This window comes from Artemia franciscana, chromosome 17 (genome assembly GCF_032884065.1).
Source record: "Artemia franciscana chromosome 17, ASM3288406v1, whole genome shotgun sequence".
NCBI classification, from domain to species: domain Eukaryota; kingdom Metazoa; phylum Arthropoda; class Branchiopoda; order Anostraca; family Artemiidae; genus Artemia; species Artemia franciscana.
In genome coordinates, this window is record NC_088879.1 from 42,497,569 (window position 1) to 42,521,862 (window position 24,294).

At 34.8% G+C, this 24,294-nt stretch overlaps 1 protein-coding gene across 1 annotated transcript in view; it reads left to right on the plus strand.

Annotated features, from left to right (window-relative positions):
* Positions 1–5,681: 5,681 nt before the first annotated feature.
* The window catches only part of LOC136038264 (activating signal cointegrator 1 complex subunit 3-like), a gene marked incomplete at its 3' end in the record, with an annotated part of 40,249 nt that continues 21,636 nt past the window's right edge, over positions 5,682–24,294 (plus strand). Inside the window, 3 exon segments of the mRNA XM_065721380.1 lie at positions 5,682–5,879; positions 15,085–15,410; positions 23,378–23,627. Of these exon segments, the coding sequence (XP_065577452.1) occupies positions 5,773–5,879; positions 15,085–15,410; positions 23,378–23,627 (683 nt within the window).

The window sequence follows — 24,294 nt, forward strand, 5'->3', positions numbered from 1 at the left end:
TCAACATTGTCTAACATAACAGAAACAAAGAAAAAAATTACAAAATTTTACTTCTGCACTCTACTGTCAACGTGAGAAGTTGTCCAAAATTTTAAAATCTTGCAAAACATTCATCCCTCATCACATTCACCAACCATCTCTCATCAAACCTACACTTCATTTCTCATCTCACTCAATCCTACAAATGCATCAAATGACCCACTCTCTCATTAGTGCTTCCATAGATATGGTCAAAGTAAGAACCATCTTGCTTACATTTTATTATATCTAGAAGTTTTCTGTAGCTAAGTCAGTACTTAAATATTTCATACACCTTTGTAAACAACCTTAAGATGGTAAAATAGGTTGGATTATCCAAATTTTTAGTTACCACAATATATTTCAATCATTAGTGTAATATAAAGGGCAGCCAATAGTAAAGGACCTGAATAAATATTTTAAGGTAATTAAAAAGGTTTATTACTCAAAAACTTGATAAAACTAAAAGGGACTTCTTAATGATTGATTACTTTAAAATATCTACATTATACACAACAATAAACCTTTGCTATAAAGGGAAAGTCAGTAAGGCCCAAAAACTATTCAATACTAATTGTGCTTTGAGACAGTTTGCTGAGTGTCTAAATGATTTTAGATAGTAATGAAGATAAAATGTGGGCAAACTCAACACCAATATGCAAGTAAGTAAGTATGGCAGCACTGACACATCAAGGTCTAAACTGGCAGTGCTAATTTCCACTTTGTGACCCTTTGGCCAAGAATTGCAATTAAGGGCTGGGGGCCAGAAATCCTGTGCTTTTGTACACCCTCCCTGCTTAGCTTTTGCATATTTCTCCATTTGCCTATTTAGAGCTGGTTTAGATCTGTCTAACATCACTGACCCCCATTTAAAACAAATAAACAGGCAATACTAGGAATCAAACCTGTACCCCATGGACAAAGGATTTCTTACTAAGAGTGCTTTCCACTTAGCCAAGAACATTATTACGACCAGAGTAAAACAACTATTAAAAAAAAAAAATATTAAAAAAAAACCAAGATGGATTTACAGCCATTTTCACTAATCTTCAATACACATTGTATTTTACTTAGACAAGTTATTGTAAGGCAGGTGTCAACAAAGCTCCAGCAGGGATTGCTTTACTTAAGATGCAAACTAGCATGGTGAATGCTTAGCTGGTAAAAACCAAATACACTAGCAATGCCAGGAATTAAACCTGTACCCCTTGGACAAAGGATTCCCAAACCAGAGTGCCAACAACTTAGCAAGGAACACAAATGTGGCCAGAGAACTATTATTTGAAAAAAGAAATATTGAAAAAAACTCAATTCATGGTTGTTGCCATTTTCTCTACTGTCCCATAAACAATATATTTTATTTAGACAAATTAATTTTAAGACAGGTATCAACAAAACTCCATCAGGGATTGTATTTACTTAAGATACAACAAGCAATGTGATTGCATAGCTTTGTGATATTCTAGTCTTAAATAATGATAAAAAAGCAAATTTACATTTGCTATTTGTTTTCCAAACCATTTTAAGCAAAACCATTTGCAACAGCAATACGCCCATGGTTAGATTAGTGTCTATCCAAAATGCTTTACAACAGAAGAGACACATTTCTTGCAAAGCAAATACTCAGCTTTAATGCTATTCTGTGTCATCTCTAAAAAATTAAACTGTATCAGGTGTATTTTGATATAAGATACTTCTAAGACTTTTAGCAAGGGGGCAGGCATTTCTTCACAATTTATACAATGTGTAAAAGAGCACCAGGGGGTGAGATTAAAAAAAAACTTTCAGGGATGGGTCTAAAGGCTAAAGTATGTTCTGGGAAGGTCTGCTTACATGGAGTACAAGGAAACTGTTTCACAGCTTTCCTCAATCCACTTTATAAGGTTTTAAAGATATGCAAAGACATTTCCTAAATTTTGAAAAAAAATTTTGATATGGCTTAAAATGCTACTCAAATAAAAGGAATTTCATTTTAAGAGCTAAAGCCAGAGTAAAAGAAACTGATAATTAAAAATTAAGGTAAATCTTGTTTTGTCAAAATTTCAATAGTATAGGTATAGACCTTTTGAGTAAGCAATTATCTAAGACTTAGAAATCAGAAAAGGGTTGACATAGAAGCCTGGCAGTACCCTCCCAGAGTATGTTTTTGACCCTGGATTAATTACTGAGTTTCATTCTTGTAACCTATTCCCTTTCCGAGATAGTGAAAATTAGCTAAACTAGAATTTTACATATTTTTTGCTTTGGATTCATTACTGGAAGTTCTATTTTCCTGACTTAACCCATTTCTAAGATAGCAAACAGTAGCCAAACTAGAGTTTGACCTGAAAATTTATCCATGGCCCTATAGGGTAAGGCTGAAATGTAAAGAGTTCTGACAAAGATGCAACACATCTTGAAGCATCTAGTAAGAATAGTAATTGGATTAACAATGCTTTATAACCACTAGGGTCTTGCTTCATCAAGGTCTTATCTCTGAAGCCAAATTGCCTAGCTAAGGTCAAGCCTAGGGCATCAAAAGGATGAAACAAAGATTTCCAAGTATCTACATATGTTTTCAAAAGGATATTCAAACTCTTGACTTCCTGTCTTAAGGCCTATGTGAATCAAATTGCAGGATATAACCCAGCATTTATCCAATAGCCCTAATACGAAAAAAACAAAATTAAATCTTACTTTTGCGTGGCTAGAATTCTATTTGTCAGCTTATAATTCTTATTTTATATAGACTTATTTATAGCCTACGAATTCTTCTTTTCGAAATCTACGCCTGAAAAGGTTAACCAACAATTATGAATGGTAGAAACCTAAGGTTAAAAACAATGACAGTTCTGGTTAAATTAGAGTTCAACCAGTCAATTGTTTCACGCAAAATCACTTTTCATGACAATCTGGTTTGTCACTGTTTCACGCAAAAACAGCGGTTGAGCTCAAACAGTCTCTTTGGTTGACGCGAAAAAAGGCCTTTAGTAATATTAACAAGAAATGAGTAACAGAAAAAATGAAATTTAGGCTAAATGACAATCAGGAATTGGATACAGGCTAAAGGAGACAAAAACAGGGCCCCCTTTCACTTTTTATAGTGATTACATAAAAAAACTAGTTTTTTTTAACTGAAAGTAAGGAGCGACATTAAAACTTAAAACGAACAGAAATTACTCCGTATATGAAATGGATTGTCCCTTCCGCAATCCCTCGCTCTTTACGCTAAAGCTTTTAATTGTTTTAAAAAGCAGAATTGTGGCAAAGAGTCAAACTTTAGCGTAAAGAGCGAGGGATTGCGGAAGGGACAATCCATTTCATATACGGAGTAATTTCTGTTCGTTTTAAGTTTTAATGTCGCTCCTTACTTTCAGTTCAAAAAACTAGTTTTTTTGTGTAATTTCTGAACGTTTTTGAATTAATGCATGTTTGATTTTGACTCTCCACACGTAAACTATTCAAATGAAATTTGCATATTAATTCCTTTTTTGGCTAAATGGCTTTCTCTTAGTTTTGATCATACGATTTTGAGAAATATGGGATGGGGAAGGAGGCCTAGTTGCCATGCAATTTTTCGGTTGCATAAAAAGGCAACTATTAATTTTAATTTTAACGAATTTTTTTATTAGCAAAAAATATACGTAACTTTAGAATTAACTTACGTAACAAACTTTTATGTTCTTTAATTTTTATTATGTATATGAGGGGGTTTGTACCCTCGTTAATACCTCGTTCTTTACACTAAATCGTAAGTTTTGTCCCAATTCTTTAAGAATGACCCCTGAATCAGAAAGGCCGTAGAAAAAATAGTTGAAATTACTAAAAATACTTTAGCATAAAGAGCGAGGTATTTATCTCCTCCTAAATACCTCGCTCTTTATGCTAAAGTATTTTTAGAGCCCCTCATATGCGTAAAAATCTCTGTTCGTTTTAAGTTTCAATGCTACTTCTTCCTTTCATTTGAAAAAACGTTTTCATGTTTATTATTCATTAATTTCTTATAGTAATGCTAGAGAATCCTGCGCCCTTTTCATTGAATTTTTCTTCCCCCATGACAGATTCCTCCAAGGAAAGATCCTCCAACATAGCCCCCTCTCCTCAGCCCCACTCCCAAACAAAATAAAATCCCCCTGAAAACGTCTGTACACTTCCCAATAACCATTACTATATGTAAACACTGGTCAAAGTTTGTAACTTGCAGCCCCTCCCCCAGGGATTGTGGGGGAGTAAGTCATCCCCAAGGACATAGTTATTATGGTTTTCGACTATGTTGAACAAAATGGCTATCTCAAAATTTTGACCGTTGACTTTGGGAAAAAAATGAGCGTGGGAGGGGGCCTAGATGCCATCCAATTTTTTTGGTCACTTAAAAAGGGCACTAGAACTTTTTATTTCCGTTAGAATGAGCCTTCTTGCAACATTCTAGGACCACTTGGTCGATACGATGACCCCTGGGAAAAAAAAACAAAAAAAAAACAAATAAACACGCACCCGTGATTTGTCTTCTGGCAAAAAATACAAAATTCCACGTTTTTGTAGATAGGAGCTTGAAACTTCTACAGTAGGGTTTTCTGATACGCTGAATCTTATGGTGTCATTTTCGCTAATATCCTACGACTTTTAGGGGGAGTTTCTCCCTATTTTCCTAAATAAGGCAAATTTTCTCATGCTCGTAACTTTTGATGGGTAAGACTAAACTTGATGAAACTTATATATTTAAAATCAGCATTAAAATGCGATTCTTTTGATGTAGCTATTGATATCAAAATTCAATTTTTTAGAGTTTTGGTTACTATTGAGCCGGGTCGCTCCATACTACGGTTCGTTACCACGAACTGTTTGATAAGAAAAATTTATACAGTGATAAAAAATCACTGTTTACAAGTGATTTTTTACTGAAGTAAACACTTCCCTTGCTAATTTAGGACTTTAAATTGATTAGCCTACTGAAATTTTCCTATCCTATGCAATTGAAATATTTTCCCTTTTCAGAGCATTAAGACAATTTATCACAATAAAAAAAATTATCCAAAGTATCTTGAATGGAATGACTAAAAGAAGACAAATGAAAATCACAATTTGCAATCTAACAATTAAACTTCTGGCCACACAAATTGTATTAAGATACCCAGCTCTGAAATAATTGCTCAAGTAGCTTAGTAGTAACTTTAACTAGACTAATATTGCAATAACTTTATAAGATTTTTCTTAACCATTTTATTATCTACCTATCCCATCCACCCAGTAAAAGAAAAAACCCACCCATCAACACAAGAAAAAAACCAGTTTCAACTAGGCTAATAACATAGTTTTCAAATCTATTTTAGTGCAACCTACCCAACAACAAAAAATCAACCTCAATAACTCACCACACTGGTACACAAAAGTGGTGCCTTCATCTTGGATTCATCTGAAGATATATATTCCATGATTAGCTATAATTGAAACTTCTGCCTTCTTTCCGAGTTAACTTGAGACGAACGTACAAAATGTAAAAGTTGTTAAAAGTCAACTTTTCATTAACTTTCAGTCAACTTTTACAAATCGAACGCTAAAAGTTAACTCAGAATCGTAAATAAAACGTCGGAATGCTGGTTTGAGTCAACTTGAAAAGTGAATCAAACGCAACTAGATTTCGGACACGGTCATAAAACGCTTCGATTAGTCAGATTAGTACCCGGACAAGTAAACGAACACGGGATGATTCATTGAGCGCGGCTAAACCAGCATGTTAGAAAGATTTTGAATTTGCTGTCAAGTAGCCAATTGAAAATGCAAAAGCCTCAATTAACAGCAAATGCTGTCAAAGACCTAATGGAGGGAAAACAGCTAACTGCTGTTATTCTGCAAGTTTTGTCCACCAACAAAGTGGGCAAAAGGTAAGGATGACAAAAACTATTTCTTTTGGCCTAGTAGGCCAGGCTGTGGTGCTTCATCTTGTCACCCTTGACAGATAGATATACAGCTGGGTATGAGCCTTTAATTTTCTATTAGTCTTATTTAACAAATGCTAACTGGCTATTTCACATCATTAATGCTGCTTCAACAGGAAAGGAAATGGTCCATTGGGTAGCCTATATTTGAGTTTTTCTGCTCCTTAGCTAGATAGAAGGGGAACATGCAAGCTAATATTTTTTCGCAATTGTACAGAGTGGGACTCACCATTACCTCATATTTATTCAACAAAGAGTGATAAATCTAAAATAAAACAACCTTGAACAAGGTTTGTTAAATAATTATAGAATACAGACCTTGCCTTTGCCTGCAGGGCTCAAGGACTAATACACTTTGCTCTATAGGTGATATTACCTGTAAGCAAGCCCACTTTATGCATTTTAGTTTTCCCCATGGAGAAGGATGGTCAACCAGTTTGCAGCCTAGTTTCCAGTTCAGACAGCTTGTGATGAAACTAAACGTTTGTCTCAAAGTGACTTAATAACTGTTTAATATCCAACCCCAGGTAAAATTTTTGCAGTTCATATAGTTGACTTGCCAATAAAGTGAACATACAACTTGATGCCTTTTTATGTTCTTTACAAACATAATAATTGCTTCTGCCACAAATTCAAATTTAAGTTTTTGTTATCTATTTCAAACAAACTGACAATCTCAAAATTTTGATTGGATGCATTTGGGGAACCAAGGGTGTTCTTGTGTGTGTTTTGGGGGGGGGGATGGAAGGTAGATGCCTTCTGATCTCTTTTGACTCATAAAAACTAATATAATAACATAATAACTTTTGAAAACTAGAATTTTCAATTTCCAATCATATGAGCCATCTTTGAAGTTTATTCAACCACCCCTTACATAAAAACCTTATATGCCTCCAGGGCATAACTTAAAACACTTGCCCTGGTTCCAATCAATTGAGCCCTCTCCAAAGTTTAGACAAGCATCTTTTCCATAAGAACCATATATGATCCCAGGACATAACTTTCAATGCCTGCCCCTGTGCTTGGGGGTTTGTATTGTACCTGTTTTTTTTTTTTTAATCTGATTTTTGAACTTTTTTTTTTTACAAAATGGCTATCTCAGAACTTTTATTTGGATCTATTTAGGGAAGGAAGAGTGTGGGATGGGAGCTAGTTGCCCTCTGATCATTTTTTACTCTTATAGTGGGTACTAGAACTTGTTATTTCCAATCAAATGAGCCCACTCCAAAGTGTATACAACCAACCCTTTCATATGAAGTGCTTCTGGGTAAAAAGAGATAAATAAATAATAAAATATTGAAGCCTTATAGTCTTCATGGCAGTGCTATAGTATTGCCTCTGGTAGTTTAAGGTCCCTAAAATAGAATTTTACCAAAAGCACTTTCAACCATAAAAAGAGCACAAAATTGCAATCTGAAAATGCCTCTTTTGTTTTAGCATGGATCCTTCTTGAGCCCCACTCTCTACTCTGCACATTGACCATATCTTTTTATGCACTTCAGTCATAGGCTACAATTTTTATGGCCCTTGGTATTAACCAAGCAACATATAGTAATTGCAAATTTTGTTGGTCTGTCCTGGTTTTGCTACTTTAAGCACTTCCAGGTAAGCTAGGACAATGGAATTTGGCAGGCGTATCAGGGACCAGACCAGATTAAATTAGGAATAGTTGTTTTCCCAATTTGACTATCTGGGGGAGAGTGTGGGGTTGGTTAATTCATAAAAAATAGAAAAAAATGAAGTATTTTGTCTTGGGAACGGGTGATGGGATCATAATGAAATTTGATGTTTGGAAGGATATTGTGTCTGAGAGCTCTTAATTTAAATCCCGACCAGATCTGGTGACATTGGGGGGACTTGGAGGGGGGGCCTAAAATCTTGGAAAATGCTTAGAGTGGAGGGATCAGGATGAAACTTGGTAGGAAAAATAAGCAGAAGTTCTAGATACATGATTGACATAACCGGAATGGATCTGCTCTGTTTAGGGGAGTTGGGGGGGGGGTATTTACGAAAAATTAGAAAAAATGAGGTATTTCTAACTTACAAAGGAGTGATCAGATCTCAAGGAAATTTGAAGTTTGGAAGGATATCATGTCTCAGAGCTCTTATTTTAAATCCTGACTGGATCAAGTGACATTGGGGGGAACCAAAAATCTTGGAAAATGCTTTGAGTGGAGGATTGGGATGAAACTTGGTGGGAAAAATAAGCACAAGTCCTAGATACATGATTGAAATAACCAGAATAGATCTTCTCTCTTTGGGGGAGTTTGGGGGGGGGTTAATTCTAAAAAATTAGAAAAATGAGGTATTTTTAACTTATAAAGGAGTGATCAGATCTTAATGAAATTTGAAGTTTGGAAGAAAATGATGTCTTGGAGCTCTTATTTTAAATCACGACCGGATTCGGTGACAATGGGGGGAGTTGGGAAGCAGAACCTAAAATCTTTGAAAATGCTTAGAGTGGAGGGATTAGGATGAAACTTGGTGGTAAAAATAATCATAAGTCCTAAATACGTGATTGAAATAACCGGAATGGATCCGCTCTCTTCAGGGGAGTTGGGGGGAGGAGGGTTAATTCTGAAAAATAAAAAAAATGAGGTATTTTAAACTTATGAAGGAGTGGTTGGATCTTGATGAAATTTGATTTTTAGAAGGGTATAGTGTCTCAGAGCTCTTATTTTGAAATCCGACCGCATCTGGTGACATTGGGGGGAGTTGGGAGGGGAACCTAAAATCTTGAAAAACGCTTAGAGTGAAGGGATCAGGATGAAACTTGATGGTAAAAATAATCATAAGTCCTAGATATGTGATTGACATAGACGGAACGGATCCACTCTCTTTGTGGAAGTTGGGTGGAGGAGGGTTAATTCTGAAAAATTAAAAAAATTAGGTATTTTTAACTTATGAAGGAGTGATTGGATCTTAATGAAATTTGATGTTTAGAAGGATATCACGCCTCAGAGGTCTTATTTTAAATATTGACCGGATTCAGTGAAGAGAAAGTGGGGGGGGGGCAGAACTTTAGAGTGGAGGGATTGGGATGAAACTTGGTGGGAAAAATAAGCACAAGTCCTAGACAGGGGATTGATATAACCGGAACGGATCTGCTCTCTTTGGGGGAGTCGGGGGGAGGGTTAATTTAAAAAAATTAGAAAAAATGAGGTATTTTTAACTTATGAAAGAGTGATTGTATCTTAATGAAATTCCATATTTAGATGGTCCTCGAAACTTATATTTCTTATTTGAAATCCCAACCGGATCCAGTGTCATTAGGGGAGGGGGGGGGGACTGGAAATCTGGGAAAACACTTAAAGTGGAGAGATCAGGATGAAACTTGGTGGAAAGAATAAGCACAAGTCCAAGATAAGTGGCTGAGATAACTGGACCTGATCTGGTCTCTTTGGTGGAGCTGGGGGGGGGGGGTAATGCGGAAAAAAAAATGAGGTATTTGTAACTTACAAACAGGTGATCAGATCTTAATGAAAATTGATATTTAGTTGGATCTTTTGCTTTACAACTCTCATTTTAAATCCCGACCAGGTCCTTTGATATTGAAGGGAGTTGGAGGGGTAAACCAGAATTCTTGGAAAACGTGAAAATCACTGTAACTTACCAATGGGTGAAAATTAAGATATTTTTAACCTTGAGTGGGTGATCGTATCTTAATGAATTTTGATATTTAGAAGGACCTTGTGACTCATAGCTCTTATTTTAAATCCCGGTGGGCATTAAGCCTCTGATTTTCCTTTTAAAGTAATCTGTTGATTCTTAGAATTTTGCTAGAGCTCATACCATGTGTGCTCTTGGCTCTTCTGACCTTGTCACAAGTGCCATATGAGCTATTAGCTCTTGGTTTTCTCTGTTGCAAATTTTTTTTGACCCCATTAAGGAATCTTTCCTTAGTTAATGCTGTTCCTTTTTAATAAATGCTTACCAGAGACTCTTAAAAATACCCAATGGCAGTCATAAATGCTTTCTTATCTGACTCATAAAAGTGTGCTGCTGCATTTTACAACACTACTCCTCTCATGGTTGAATATAGCCTATAGTCTGCTCAATTTTGCCAACTCAACTATATTTTCAATAGAATTTTTTTTTATTGTTATTTAACACTAAACTCTTCTGGATCATGGGGTTGCCCCTGTAATTTTTTTCTTGTCTAGTAATATTAGAATGCAGGGTTACTCCAAAAACTTAATTGAAAGGTCAATAAATGCTTGATTAAGAATAAAATTGGTGTTGTTATTCTAGTTTTGAGAAGACAATCTGCAAGCAAGATTGCATTTTTCTCAAATATCCCCTGAATGACACAAAACCTCCCATAAAGTAAGTCTGTCGTCATATGGCCTGCAGCTTGCACTAGAATATTCAAGTTGTCTCTTGTTGCCCTAATGGGAGAAGACAGGAGATACAGGGATAACGACTAGACTCAATTGCGGGAACCAAAATGTCTAAGAACCATGCAAATTCAACAAATGTTTTCAAGGGCAATTCCCTATTTTGAAAGCAAATTACCAGGTGACTGGAAATCATTCTTTGTTATTTCATGTGTAGTTTTGGTTGATGTAGGACACCTCAGATTTTATGAGAAAAGCTGCCTTAAACTTTTTCTAGAGACATCTAATTCCAAACTACACCTTTTGTACTACTCAAAAAGATAGTAGTCAGATTTTAGGTTTATCTGTGTTATTGTTTGGTTATTGATTTATATTTTTAAAATTTTGGCGATTTTATGAGTGATCTGATTGCAAACCTGATCAACTGCCAGCAAGAAAAGAGGTGTGCTATTCCAAAAAAATATGTACATATTATTGCTGGCTGTATTTTGTTTTTGGTTGGTTCTATTAAGGCTTAAAGTACTACACAGCCCTGGGCAAAAATGGTCTTACAAATAATGCCCTAGGATATCTGCTGAAGAGCTCCATAATATACTTGATGAAGTGTAGATGAATAACACTTCCCCAAGGATTAGAATATATAACTACTCTCCCATTTTATAAGACGGCTGATAAAACTGATGGCAAAATTTACTGTGGAATAAGTCTAACTGACACTGGTAAAAATATTTGGGATTATTATCCTCAACTGTTTCAAGGGGTAAGGGAGAAATGAGATTGTGAAAACCAAGCTGGCTTTCATCTGGGTAGACCCTTTACTGGCAATATTTGTGTACTACCTCATTATCCAGCAGTTTGAAGGATACAGCTTGCCTCTGATTCTGATATTTCTTGACTTACTAGCAATTTACTAAGAATATGTATAAACCATCCTTCAACTCAATTGCCATCTTCAACTCAATCACTTGCCAAAAACTTTTGAACATTCAAGAGAATGGTAGAATAGCCTTGAAATTTTTAGAAACACTTAAGGTATACTATGAGAAATCATTGATTCAAGTTTAAGTTTATATGGAGACAAGACCAAGGTATTCTTGGTTGAGTTTGGAGTAAAAAAGGCTAAATCCTGTCTCTGACTGTTCAACTACTGTGTTAAGTTGGTGCTTGGGAATACTATATCCTCTTCTTCTGGAATTTGGATTGGACATAACCGTTCACTATAAGACCTCGATTATGCTTATGATGTTGGAATCCTCTAAGGTCCAGAAAAAGCCCAAACTATGCTCAATGACATGGTGACATGGGCATATTTCAATGGCTTGAAAGTCAGTACAGGGAAGACAAAGTTTATTGGAATATGCCATATTGCCTTTTTTCTAATTGTGAACCAACTACTGTTGGATCAGATTGACAACTTCGCATATCTTGGCTTCTAGCTTTGTATTGATGCATCTACATATTCTAATATCCAACGGTGATTACAGTAAGCACAGATGGTCTTAGTTCCCCCCCCCTGGAAATTTGTGGAACAAGTGCAAAATTAGTGAACACACCAATTCCAAATCTACTTGACTTTGGTTCAGAGCATCCTTCTCTATGGATTCAAAATTTGGTTCGTGAAACAACTGCATGAAAATGCATTGAAGGTATTTAAGCATACCTGTCTGCAAAATATTCTAAGGATATATCTGCATGGCCACATATCAAGGTTGGATATGTGACGAATACATGATATCAAGAGAATGATCCCTCACAATCAAATGATACCCAACTGAAATGGTTGGGACATGTCTTGTCCCAACTGTCATGTATTTTTCCATGTTGTGTTTTGAATTTCTCTCTGTTTTTCTGCTCTTTTTTTCTTTTCTTTTTTTTTCATTGTACTCCGTTTTGTTCCATGTGAAAAATACGGGCAATAAATATTTTACTTACTTACTTGTGAAACTCAACAGAGTACCCGTCTTGCCAAATCCTTATAGCCCCTCCCCCAATCCTTCAAGTCCCTTGGTTCATGGAAGAGGTGCCAGGGAAATCAGTGAAAGGACTGGTGGAACATTGTTAAATCAGACCATTCAAACTGTCTGGATACAGACAGACAAGCAAGTGGCTCCCATATGCAGAACAACAAACTGCACTGGAGCACACTTTTATGGCCTAATATGTTTGGCTATAATAAAAAAAAAATAGTATATCAATATATTACATCTCACCAATTTTGTGCAAAGACATCTTGATGCAAACTTTTTCGAAAGGTTTGAATAAATGTCATATGCTTGATCTGGATAAAGCTGATTGGGAACCCCTTTTGAATGAGGAACTCATTCTATTGCAAGCTGAACTAGCATTTGATGAATAGGCATAGTGCTAAAGTTTCTCAAGGAATTAACTCATCCATTGGCTGCTATAAATCACTGAAGAACAAAAAAGACAAGAAGGCAAAACAAACAACGTTGGACAATTTTTGTAAGCCAGGTCCATCCTTACCAGGAAAAATGATAATAACAATGATCTGAAGGTGACCATTTGTTCATTTTAAGGCTATTAAAAAAAATTATTTATGTATGAATAATTTGTTTTGTTTTGTTGACGGGTTGGAAATAAATTGAATTGATATGCATGAATTATGTAACATGAAGCTGTTTGATTTTTGTTCATAGATTATTTCTGGTTTTTGGAGTCTGTTATTATTCTATGTACAGATGTAACTGTATTTTTTATTCAAATAAAATGCGTTTTGAATGATCAACGTCAAAAAATTTACAGGACTATTTTTCTTATTTCAAACAAGGAATAAACATCTTCCTTGAAAATGATCCTGACATCAAATGTAGTGCTAAAGTTTCTCTAGGAATAAACACAAACACTGGCTGTTGTAAATCACTGAAGAACAAAATAGACAAGAAAGCAAGATGAATAATATTGCATGATCACCTGATCCAAGTAAAAAGGGGGGTAGTTATTTCTTTAGTTGATAAAGTGTTAAAATTAGCTTTACCAGAATGCATAAGTAGTGAATTAATTTTTATTACGGATATTCTAGTAGAAAATATGATTTCTCAAATAATTGAAAAAAGGAAAAAAAAGTTACTGGAAGCTATAATATTAGAAGAAAATGGATCAAATAGAAAAACAAATTACATAACTTTGCCTTATATCCCAATGTTGTAACAGAAATTAAGGAGAGAATAAAAAAAAAAACATAATATAAAAACAGCTTTTAAATCAGGACAAAATATAAGCTCATGGCTAAATAATGGAAAAGATAAAGTTCAAAGAAATATACAACTGGGGGTATACAAAATTCCATGCTCTTGTGGTAAATTTTATGTAGGTAGAACACAGCGGAATTTACTAAATAGGTTACAGCAACACAAAAATGTAATAGATTGCTTGCTAAGATAGAATAAAAAACCTGAAACATTTGAATCCGCTATAGCAGAACACGTATATAATTTTCCTCATCACAATATTTTATTTGATCAGACAAAAATTGTTGGTATGTCTGTAGGACTTTTACAAAGTTTCAGAGAAATTATAGAAATAAAAAAGATTATGTATGGGGTATTAATTAGATTATTAGATTATTAGTATTAATAGAGATGAAGGGGATTTTAAGATAAATTCAATTTATAATAGTTTAATTAAGACCAGTCAAAAACTTCAACAAGTACTGATTTGCATAATTGTCCTGAAACAAGTAATAACCTTGGGAACGAAAGTCAAAGCAAGGTCAATGCTTTAAGAAGTCAACAGACTGCAGCTGAAATAGCAAATGAAAAAATCTGTTCAATTTATAATTCATAATTTTGTTTCATTAACCTGTAAGATTTTGATTGGATTTGGGGTTGGGTGACCTGCTTTTATTTTTTGCAAGTATTTATAATTTTCATTTTTAATAGATCCCCTTTTATACACCAAATGTGGCTGAGGAAAGTTTCATTATATACAGTTGCTTTAGTTTTATTCTAAAGTTATTACTGTCTGTGCTGGAGTTTTGTTTTATAATTTGAGTTGTTCTTATTTATTTTATTGCTTATATTTTTTTTGTGGTATTTTATTTGTCGTGGCATTTTCTTTTTATGATTTCTTAAAAAAGTCTTAAATTGTTGGTTTGTATTTTTTTTTCCCGTTGAGGAAGGCTCCTGGGCGTGGGGCCGAAATATTCGGAGTATTTTAATTTTTTTTAGTTTAAACATGGTAAACTTCAAAAAACAGTGTGAAATAAGAAGATGGATACAGATAGATAGTTATTGTTGAAAGGTGCTTTAATAAAAGAAAAAAAGATGATGGAATACCTGAGTGTGTGCGTTGTTAAAAAAAAGAGTAGAAAACAGCAACATGAATCTCGTTATGGCAGACACTTTCATTTATAGCTATTGTTTTCTTAGTTCATTTTTGTCATATCTGTGCCTAGGTCAAGTGTTCTTATTATGGTTTATGGGATGTTAGCTCTCTTTAGGATTTCCCTTTTTGAGGATTGAACTTCATTGTTCTGCTCAATATTACTAAATTAGAAAATAAGAGTCAACTATGGTCTGTACCTGTATTTTTTTTGGGGGGTGGGAGAAGAATTCGAAGTTCAGTCCAAAAGGACCCCCCATCACTCCCATCCTGACTCCCTGTCATAAAGAAAGACTACAAAGATATGGTTTGAACAGCATTTTTGTCATTTCCAACTTCTCTGCTAGGTAAATCATTTATTATCCCTCCACCACACCACAAATAACAAAAAGAAGACAAACAACTCTTTGTACTTATTGTCAACTAAACTTTTCTAATTTCTTTCTTTTTTACTTAACATGGGAATATTTCAGGTATCGAGCTTTCATAAGTGATGGTACATATTCCATCCCTTGGCTATCAAATGCCAACGTCCAGTTAGCTACCCAGCTGAATGGCCTACTAACAAGCCGACAGCTTGAGGATTACTCTATTGTGCGTGTTAATTATTCAATAGTAAACCCAGTAAACAATTATGGAGAGGAAGAAACACGACTTGTGATCTTGGAGGATTTGGAGATTTTGAAGCGAGGATCAGAGGTTGGCGGAATAGTTGGTGATCCAGTTCAGTGGACCCCTGGTGCATCACAGGCTGCATCAAAGCCACAAGCTCCTGCACCACCTATAGATGCTCTTTCTGGTAAACAGAAATCTTTTTTTATTTGCCAAACTTAGTAAAAAAAGAAGGAGAAATGTCTCTTAAAAATCGAGAGTAAAAGGCTCTGACAAAGATTAGATGTAGATCATACTTACCTGTGTGATGGAAGATTTTTTATTTGTAAGATTGACCCAAACGCCCTGCCAGAAAATTCACTTTTTCTTTCTTTTCATTTTTAGAATGGCTAAATTCTGCTTGAAATAAGCTAAAGTTTTCAGCATTGCATGAATAATCTATACATGAGCAAAAAAGTGCTTCTGAAAGTTTCAGAACACCAACCATAAATCAATTTTTATATCAGATAAAGAGCAAATACTGCTTACCTAGATTTTATGCATAACATTTATGTTACATCATGTATTATGTAACCTGAACGTTGTTTAAAACAGAAGAGTGGACTAGCTGTGGTATTGCAAGAACGCTTATCTTGAGAAATGTAAAGCAAAAGAAAAGCAAAGTCTGAGAAAAGCAAAAGAGCAATTTTATGAGATTGACTGCTAATAAATATGAATTATAAAGAAAAAAGGAGATGATTCTGAGCAGTAAAATAAAAGTTCAACAGTTTGTATTGATTGTGATATGGAATTTTTATTTATGTTAAAAAAAAGAATTGCTTTTTGATGATAAGTATGGGAAATAAAGTATCTTTTTTTTTAAATTAAAACAAGAAAAACTATCCTCAACAAAAAGTGTCTGTTTATCTCCGCACCCACTTTTAATGTTCAAATGCTAGTTGCGCCGTATTTAAAACATAACATTTTACATTTTTATAAAACAAGACCGAACACAAGGTAGAAATGTGAATGATTATGAGTGGCAATGTCACAATTCATATAAGATATCAGTAATAAGTGTGATGTGGAATATACATATATTAAAAAAAGAGACATACTTTTTGATTGTAGAAAAAAATTGATTTGTTTCTAAATTACAAGTAAAGACTGGGCTATTGTTTTAGGAGAAGCAAAGATATCCTGAATGATAAGGGCCCCTCTAACCCAGTTTTTAACGTTACAATGTTACTTGTGGTTTACTGAGAACAACATATATTTATGTTACTGGTACTTTTGGAACATAAAAACCAAATGAAACAAATAAGAAAGATTAGTGATTATGACTATTAATATAAAACATATTTTAAACTTTTTGGCTATGTGTTTGTGTTTCGTTTTTACTTAGTTGTAGCTAATGCTCCATATATGATACATTGTTTAAACTTTAATTCTTTTACCGAAGCTCACAAAATATGCTCGTTTTCAGAAATTAAGAGTCAGTTCTTAAATATATCTGCATGTCCAAGCCAACTGGTAAAGAGCATTTCTTGCATCCGTTAATCAACCAAATTCTTTCAAATTTTTTGTCTTCAATGCAATCCCCTTGGCTCATTCTACATGTTCTTTTTTCTAGCCAATCAGAGAAAAAAAAAGCCTATTTCAAGGCATCACAAGCTGATAACAGCGCTTTTTTGTTCTTGTTAAGATCTGCTTGACCTTGTCTGCATGCTCAATATGATTCGAGCGATTTTTTAATATCATGCTTTTTAAGATTTTTTCGCCTCAAAAATTGATACAGTCAATTTTTCAATTTTTTTTAATCTTCATTGATGTCTTCTTGTCCCTTCCACATGACAGAGACAACAGGTATTTCAACCTGATTAGAGAAACATGAGTTTTCAATTTCTTTTGCATTACAAATTGGTACAATTATGTTTTTTCTCTAAATTTGTTGCCTTCTTTGATGCTTTCTTTGTTCAAGTTACATGAGCTTTAGCTTTCAGAAACGCCAGGGAAAATTTTTTCCTTTTTTTAGGTGTCACGCGGATTTGCTCTGTTTGGGGGAGTTGGGGGAGGGTTAATTCTGAAAATTCTAAAAAATTAGGTATTTTTAACTTACGAAGAAGTGATCGGATCTTAATGAAATTTGAAGTTTGGAAGAATATCGTGTCTCAGAGCTCTTATTTTAAATCCCGACCAGATTCGCTGAAATTGGGGGGAGTGGGGGTGGGGACCTAAAATCTCGGAAAATGCTTAGAGGAGGGAGTGGGGTGAAACTTGGTGGGAAAAATAAGCAGAAGTCCTAGATACGTGTTTGACATAACCGGAACGGATCTGCTCTGTTTGGGGAGTTGTGAGGTGGGTTAATTCTGAAAATTAGAAAAAATGAGGTATTTTTAACTTGAGAAGGAGTGATCGGATCTTAATGAAATTTGAAGTTTGGAAGAATATCGTGTCTCAGAGCTCATTTTAAGTTCTGACTTGATCTGGTGACATTGGGGGGAATTGAGGGGGGGACCTAAAATCTTGGAAAACGCTTAGAGCTGGGAATCGGGATAAAACATGGTGGGAAAAATAAGTACAATTCCTAGATACGTGATTTACATAACCGGAGTGGATCCTCTCTCTTTGAAGGAGTTGGGGGGGGGGGAAGAGGGTTAATTCTGAAAAATTAGAAAAAAAGAGGTATTTTTAACTTACAAAGGAGTGCTCGGATCTTAATGAAATTTGATCTTTGGAAGGATATCGTGTCTCAGAGCTCTTCATTCTAAATCCTGACCGGATCCTGTGAAATTGGGGGGAGTTGGGGGAGGGGACCTTACATCTTGGAAAACGCTTAGAGTGGAGGGATCGGGATGAAACTTGGTGGTAAAAATAATCTTAAGTCCTAGATACGTGATTGAAATACCCGGAACAGATCGAAAATCTTTTTGGTTATTCTGTTGCGAAATAATCCTCTTGTAAGCTAACATTGAAGCAACTCTTTTTGGTCTAGTGGGTAATCTTGTCCCCTGGTGATTGTGTAAAATTTTAATTCCCCCATCGACTATTGGTTAATTTTTCAAAAGAATATCATAAATTGGGTCAATATTTAAATTCCCTGTATCTCTATTTATTGAAATATTAGCAAATATATGTTTTTTTAATTTCCATAGCCTCCCTCGCCCACTGAGAAAAACCTCTATCATTAGAAATAGCTGTAGCCTCATCAAATTGTATAAAATGTTCGGGATAAAAGAATGTATGTTCAGTTAGAGCCAAAACAAAAGTTTTGGAGGGCTTTCTTAGTTGTAGGGTTTTTTCTATTGAGTTGCGATGCTCAATAAATCTTTCAGTAAATTGTTGATGAGTTCTACCAATGTTCCACCAGTTGATTAATTTTATATACCCCACTAACTAAATCTCCCCGGGTTAAATCCTTCCCAGAATTAAGAAAACTACCTAATGGTCTCACTGATTGGAATCAAGTATCAATATTATGTTTACCTAAAATTCTTTTAAGCATCTCCCCCAAAGTAGGTACATAAGGTAAAGAAATGAAACTTTTCGGTAAGTTTAATTCTGTGCACTGTGAAACCCCAATAGCCCTATTGTTGTGTTTAATATGTCTATTTTTATTATTTCATCAACGAATTTAATCGGGTAGCTATTACAAAATAAAACATCCCTGAAATATAACAATTCAGAATCTAAAAACTCCCGGGAACAAATTCTGAAAGCTCTATCCACCAGTGTAATCACAACCCCTCGTTTCACTGAAATAGGGTGCTAAGACTGAAAGTTCAAATACCTATCACTGTGGGTAGGCTTTCTATAAACTGAAAAAAGTAAATGGAACTCCACTTTTAATCAATAAGATATCCAGAAAAGGTAGTTTATCACTTTCTTCGAACTCCACTGTAAATTTTACGTTTTTGTCAAAACTATTTAAATGTTTATGGAAAAGGTCTAAAGACTCTAAACCGTGTTCCCAAATGCAGACCACATCATCCATGAATCTGCCCCAGAAACAAGGAGAGAGCCTAAAACTGTGTATGGCGGAGGTTTCAATAGATTCCATGAAGAGATTTGCCAACAAAAGGGAGAGAGATGCCCCCATAGCCAAACCAAGCACTTGTTTATAAAATTCACCTCTAAAACCAAAATAAAGAGAATGTTCATTTGCAAGAATAACCAATTTCATAATGACTTCAATCTCCAAACTCGCCATGGTCACATCTTGTATCAAATCAAAGTGCTTTTGTAATTTAATCCTTAATATATCCCCGCACCTTTTCACGTTACAATTTGAATACATGGACACCACATCAAAACTACGGAGAATTGAATTCTCCTCCAGTGGGAAATTTTTTAACTTATTAGTAAGATCAGTGGAATTTTGTATATATGATTTTTGTGTTCCTAAGAGTGGACCCAATGCCACCGACAACCACTTTCCTAATTTTGCCACTGGTGATGAAAAAGTTGATACAATGGGACGGAGGGGGACTCCCGTCTTATGAATTTTGGGTAGACCATAGATCTTTGGTGCGGAACAACCTCTTGGATAAAATTTATTATAAAATTGTGGGGTAATGTGTAAATTATTTTTCAGGACTCCAATTCCTTTCTAATCGATTTTACATATTTATCCGTAGGATCAAAATCCAATTTCTCGTAAAAAGTGGTATCCGAAATGATTGTATTCATTTTACGATCATAATCATCGGTGTCCATAATTACAATAGTATTGCCTTTATCTGCCCTAGTAATAGTAAGGGTCTTGTCCTTTTTCAAATCAGAAAGTATTTTAATGTCATTTTTTGTTATATCATTTTCAATTTTTTGTATGTTAAAAGTCTTAAGTTTCCTTACGATTTCAGCTCCAAGTTCTTGAGGAGCCTCGACTTAATTAATAGAAGCCATAATTCCTGACTCTACTTTAGAAATTATTTTTGAATAAGAAATTGGGGTTGGAAAAGAGAATCTAAACCCCTTCGACAAAACTGCCTCTTGTTGACTACTAAGAGTTTTAGACGATAAATTCTTAGTGGCAGGACCCAGACAAAAACGAGGATAAAAAGTATCCGAATTCTGGAACTTTTCAAACAAAAGGCTATTGAACTTGTCGACCAAACGAACCTTTGACAAATGGAAATCATGGTGGAAAGATCTAACGGCCATTTCCTTAATCCTCAGAATTAAGGATATTGTTTGGATACAGGCGAAATATCCGCGTTGTTTTAGTCTTTCAATTCTACTGGCCGTCGTCTCGTTTGAAGTTTCCTTTTTGTTGAGTTTTATCTCTCTTGATTGTTTATCGAAATATCTGCTGATTCTAGGTTTCTTTAAATACCCTATTTTATTGAAAAAAAGTTGTCAAGGGAACGTTAAAAATTAAGTCTCTAAATATATGTTGAAGAGAGTATTCATTGAGCATTAAACTTTGTAAACATGGAAAAAGAGAACAAATAGAGATTATGAACAAACAGAGATTATGATAATCTACGGCTGTAAAAAACGGCAGAGAATGTTAACAAGTTCTTTTCTAGTAAAGCTGTTTTCGTCATTGAAGCCATTAAAGCCTGAAGAGCCAATCAACTTTACGAACAGTGGAACAGTTCAACCTGTCAAAGGAGCTTTCTTTCATTACAAAGCTAACTTATTAATATTAAGAATCAAATTTAAGCAGTAGCTTAATCAACTTCTCATTTTTTTCCTATTCTTTTTCTTATTCTGTGCTATTGAGCTATCATATTTATTAAAGCTGCAAGAGCTATATAGTCAACTAACCGTTAGGCATATTTGCCTCTCTTGACACATTTGCTAGGGACTGTAAGTAGATTTTTAGGCGGGGTCATATCGTAATTGACCTGTTAATTACGCCGTTCCACAATTGGGCCGTTCAGATGAACCATTTAGAGCCATTCCATTTATAGCAAAGTAATATACTGCAGTCATTTCAACCTGTCAAAGGAGCTTTTTTTTCATTACAAAGCTAATTTATTAATATTAAGAACCAAATTTAAGCAGTAGCTTAATCAACTTCTCATTTTTCTCCTATTCTTTTTCTTATTCTGTTTAAGTTACTGTCGATGTGGTTGTCTTTACCAGAGTAAATTAGTGATTTTCAGGGCGTTAAGATTGCACCGAGGCCTATATATGCTGGTGGTACGCCTCTGATTGGTACCACAATCACTTATTTATATCATCGTTGTTGATTTCATACTGCTACTACTATCAACTCTCTGCAGTACCAAGCCTCTGGGGCAAACACAAATGCACACGCTCCACCTCCATCCCAATCTATTCAAAGTCTCCCCCTTTACACCCTGCCAGGAAGTTCCCAAAAAGTTTCTCTGAAATCCTTCCTTGTTATATTCTCCCATCCCAACCGCGGATGACCTGGTTTTCCGTTTAGCCCTAGACCGTTTACCAATAAGTACAATCCTCGGCAATCTGTCATCCTTCGTCTGCAGAACGTGCCTTAGCTACCTCAACCTTTCTTTCATAGCCCTAGAAAGCGCAATCTAGTTTGCCGTTGTGTATCGCAAATTTACCAAAGGTAAAAAACGATATTGTTTCTGTCTAAGATATGCTATACCATTAGTAAATATGTATATTATTATGTCGCTTTGTATTTTTGATTATTCCTATTATAAAAGTAAAAAGAAAATGAATGAAATTTTTACTCAGTACAGAGCTAATCTACAATTTGTTTTTATTTTTATTTACTGGTTTGTCGTTTTTCACAAATGCCATGTTCCATTACCTTTTAGTCCGCGCACTTAGTTTTTATGTCAATTGGGATTGTTTAAAGGCCAAGTGTTCAGACTTAACTCTCCTGCTGGTAAGTTATAGAGCTTGGTATTGTTATATATGATTCTGAAATAAAGTCTATTCTGTTTTCCTGTCTGACCCATTCAATGCTGACTTTTTTTCTCTTTTTTCTGATCTTCTATATTACCTTCTAGTAGTGACTTAGTCAGAAGAAATTCTAAAATATAAGATGACCTGTTTTAAAAGTAGTATTGTCATTTCTTTTAAAATGACGTTCATTTTTGTTTTGTCTTGTCAAAAAATCTTGATCTGTAAAAATTATTTTGTTCTAATGTTTTGCTCATGGCAAAGATTCTATTTTTCTTTTCATATTACCTGTTTTTTCAGTTTTTTGTTCTTTTTTTTTGCATACAAGTATACATATGAAAAGTATCATACTTCTTAGAATAATGTTTTTTTTTTTTTAATTTTTATGGATGTAATTCAAATTAATTTCGATTTCTGTTTATCCTCTTGACCCTAAACAAAAAGGTCATGCTGCCATTTACCTGCCCTTAACATTTATAAAATTTTAACAATTTCTAAGTCATTTGTATTCATGTGATTAAGTCTAAAGTTTAGAAACCGAGGAGACTAATTAGGAAGCCAGTGTTCTGTTCCAGGTTTTACGGAGCAATTTTCGATTTCATATGCCAAAGGTTTTCGAAGATTGGCACTAATTTAGTTTTGTAAACTTTAGTTTTATCGATTGACTAGTTCGATTGGTCTCAAAAGATGAGATCGACTCCTAAAGTCAGCAAGTGAGAGAACGCCAGCACTGCCTCTCTGTAATCCATAGTTCTGTTAGAGGCTGTGGTTCTGTTAAAATAAGAAAATTTTGATTTTTTTGTGCATTACACACAACATGTCTGCTCACATAAATTAATAACTAATGCTCCGTAACGAGTGATGATACTAGAAACAGGAGGAGGAGTTAGTCGTTAGAGTGATGTTGTGCTAGAATTGGGTCATTAACGTGTTGGAGCAAGAGATAGAAAAGTTTATTTTTCCTTTACAGAAATTTGAAGGAGTCGATGCCAGTTCTTAGTTGGAGTAACGTCATAGTTGTAGGAAAGAGCTATGACGTTACTCCAACTATTTATCCCCTTGGCCCTAACTAAATATCCAGGCAAAATTTTCCCCTGATATTTAAGCAAATCGCTATTCCATATTTTAACGGTAAGTCCTTAAAAAAGTTTTAACACCAGCGATTACAAATTTACCCTATAGTTTACTTAAGTAATACCTATAGTAAATGTTATTTTACCTACTATATTGTTATCCTACCTATTTTACTCGTAATTTTATTATATGTATTTTATATGTATTTTTATTCGTAACGGTTGTTCTTGCTATTTTGATCTTAACTTTTCTTAGGAATCGTCGAAAAAGCCCTGCTGGATTTAGAGACAACTTCGTGTATCTCCATCGGAGAAGATAATCAGACAATTAACACAGCTGTGCTTGGTCGAATCGCATCCGACTATTACCTTTCTCACTTAACAGTTGAACTATTCAAAGATAAATTGAGCTCTAACTCTTCATGGCAGGATTTGTTGAAGATCTTGAGTGATGTTCATGAGTATGCCGAGCTGCCAGTCAGAGACAATGAAGATGAACAGAATGCGTAAGTCATTTCTTTGTATTTATGTAAATTCTGGTGCGCACACAAATCCATGACTATGGCATTTTTCTCGTTTGCAGGGGGGGGGGTAAGAATGATGAAAGTGCAATGTCAGTCTACAATTCTTCTCTAACCTTGTATCTACTTTATCGTTTTGGGCTAACGCAAAACACTAGCCTACAGTTTTTTTTTTTTGGGGGGGGAGTGCTTCAACCCCTTCTTGGGATAGAGCGGTAACACCCCCCCCCCCTTTTTATGCTGGTATGCTCTATGAATTCTGAAATATAGAGCTGTAGTGACAGCTAGATCATACCTGCGTAGTTACAGAGGTTATGCCCACCGGGACATCCTTTCCAACATTTGCAATGTTGAGAATCCTGAAAGTAGTTTTTTCGAGTTGGAAGGGGTGGAAAAACAAGGAAAGAGCACAAAAAAGCTATTTTCTTTTACGCCATTCTACTGTGATAGCCGTGAAGTAATATAGTCCGATATCTTAGGGTAAATTTTTCTTGACCAAAAATTTGTTTGTTGCTTTTATCTTCATATAATAAAGATCCCTCATTGAAGTATCGTTTGATGAAAAATTTACATTTATAAATATACAAAAATGAACGTTCCATACATAATTGTCCCAAGATAGATAAATAGATAGATATTTTATTTTAGCCCA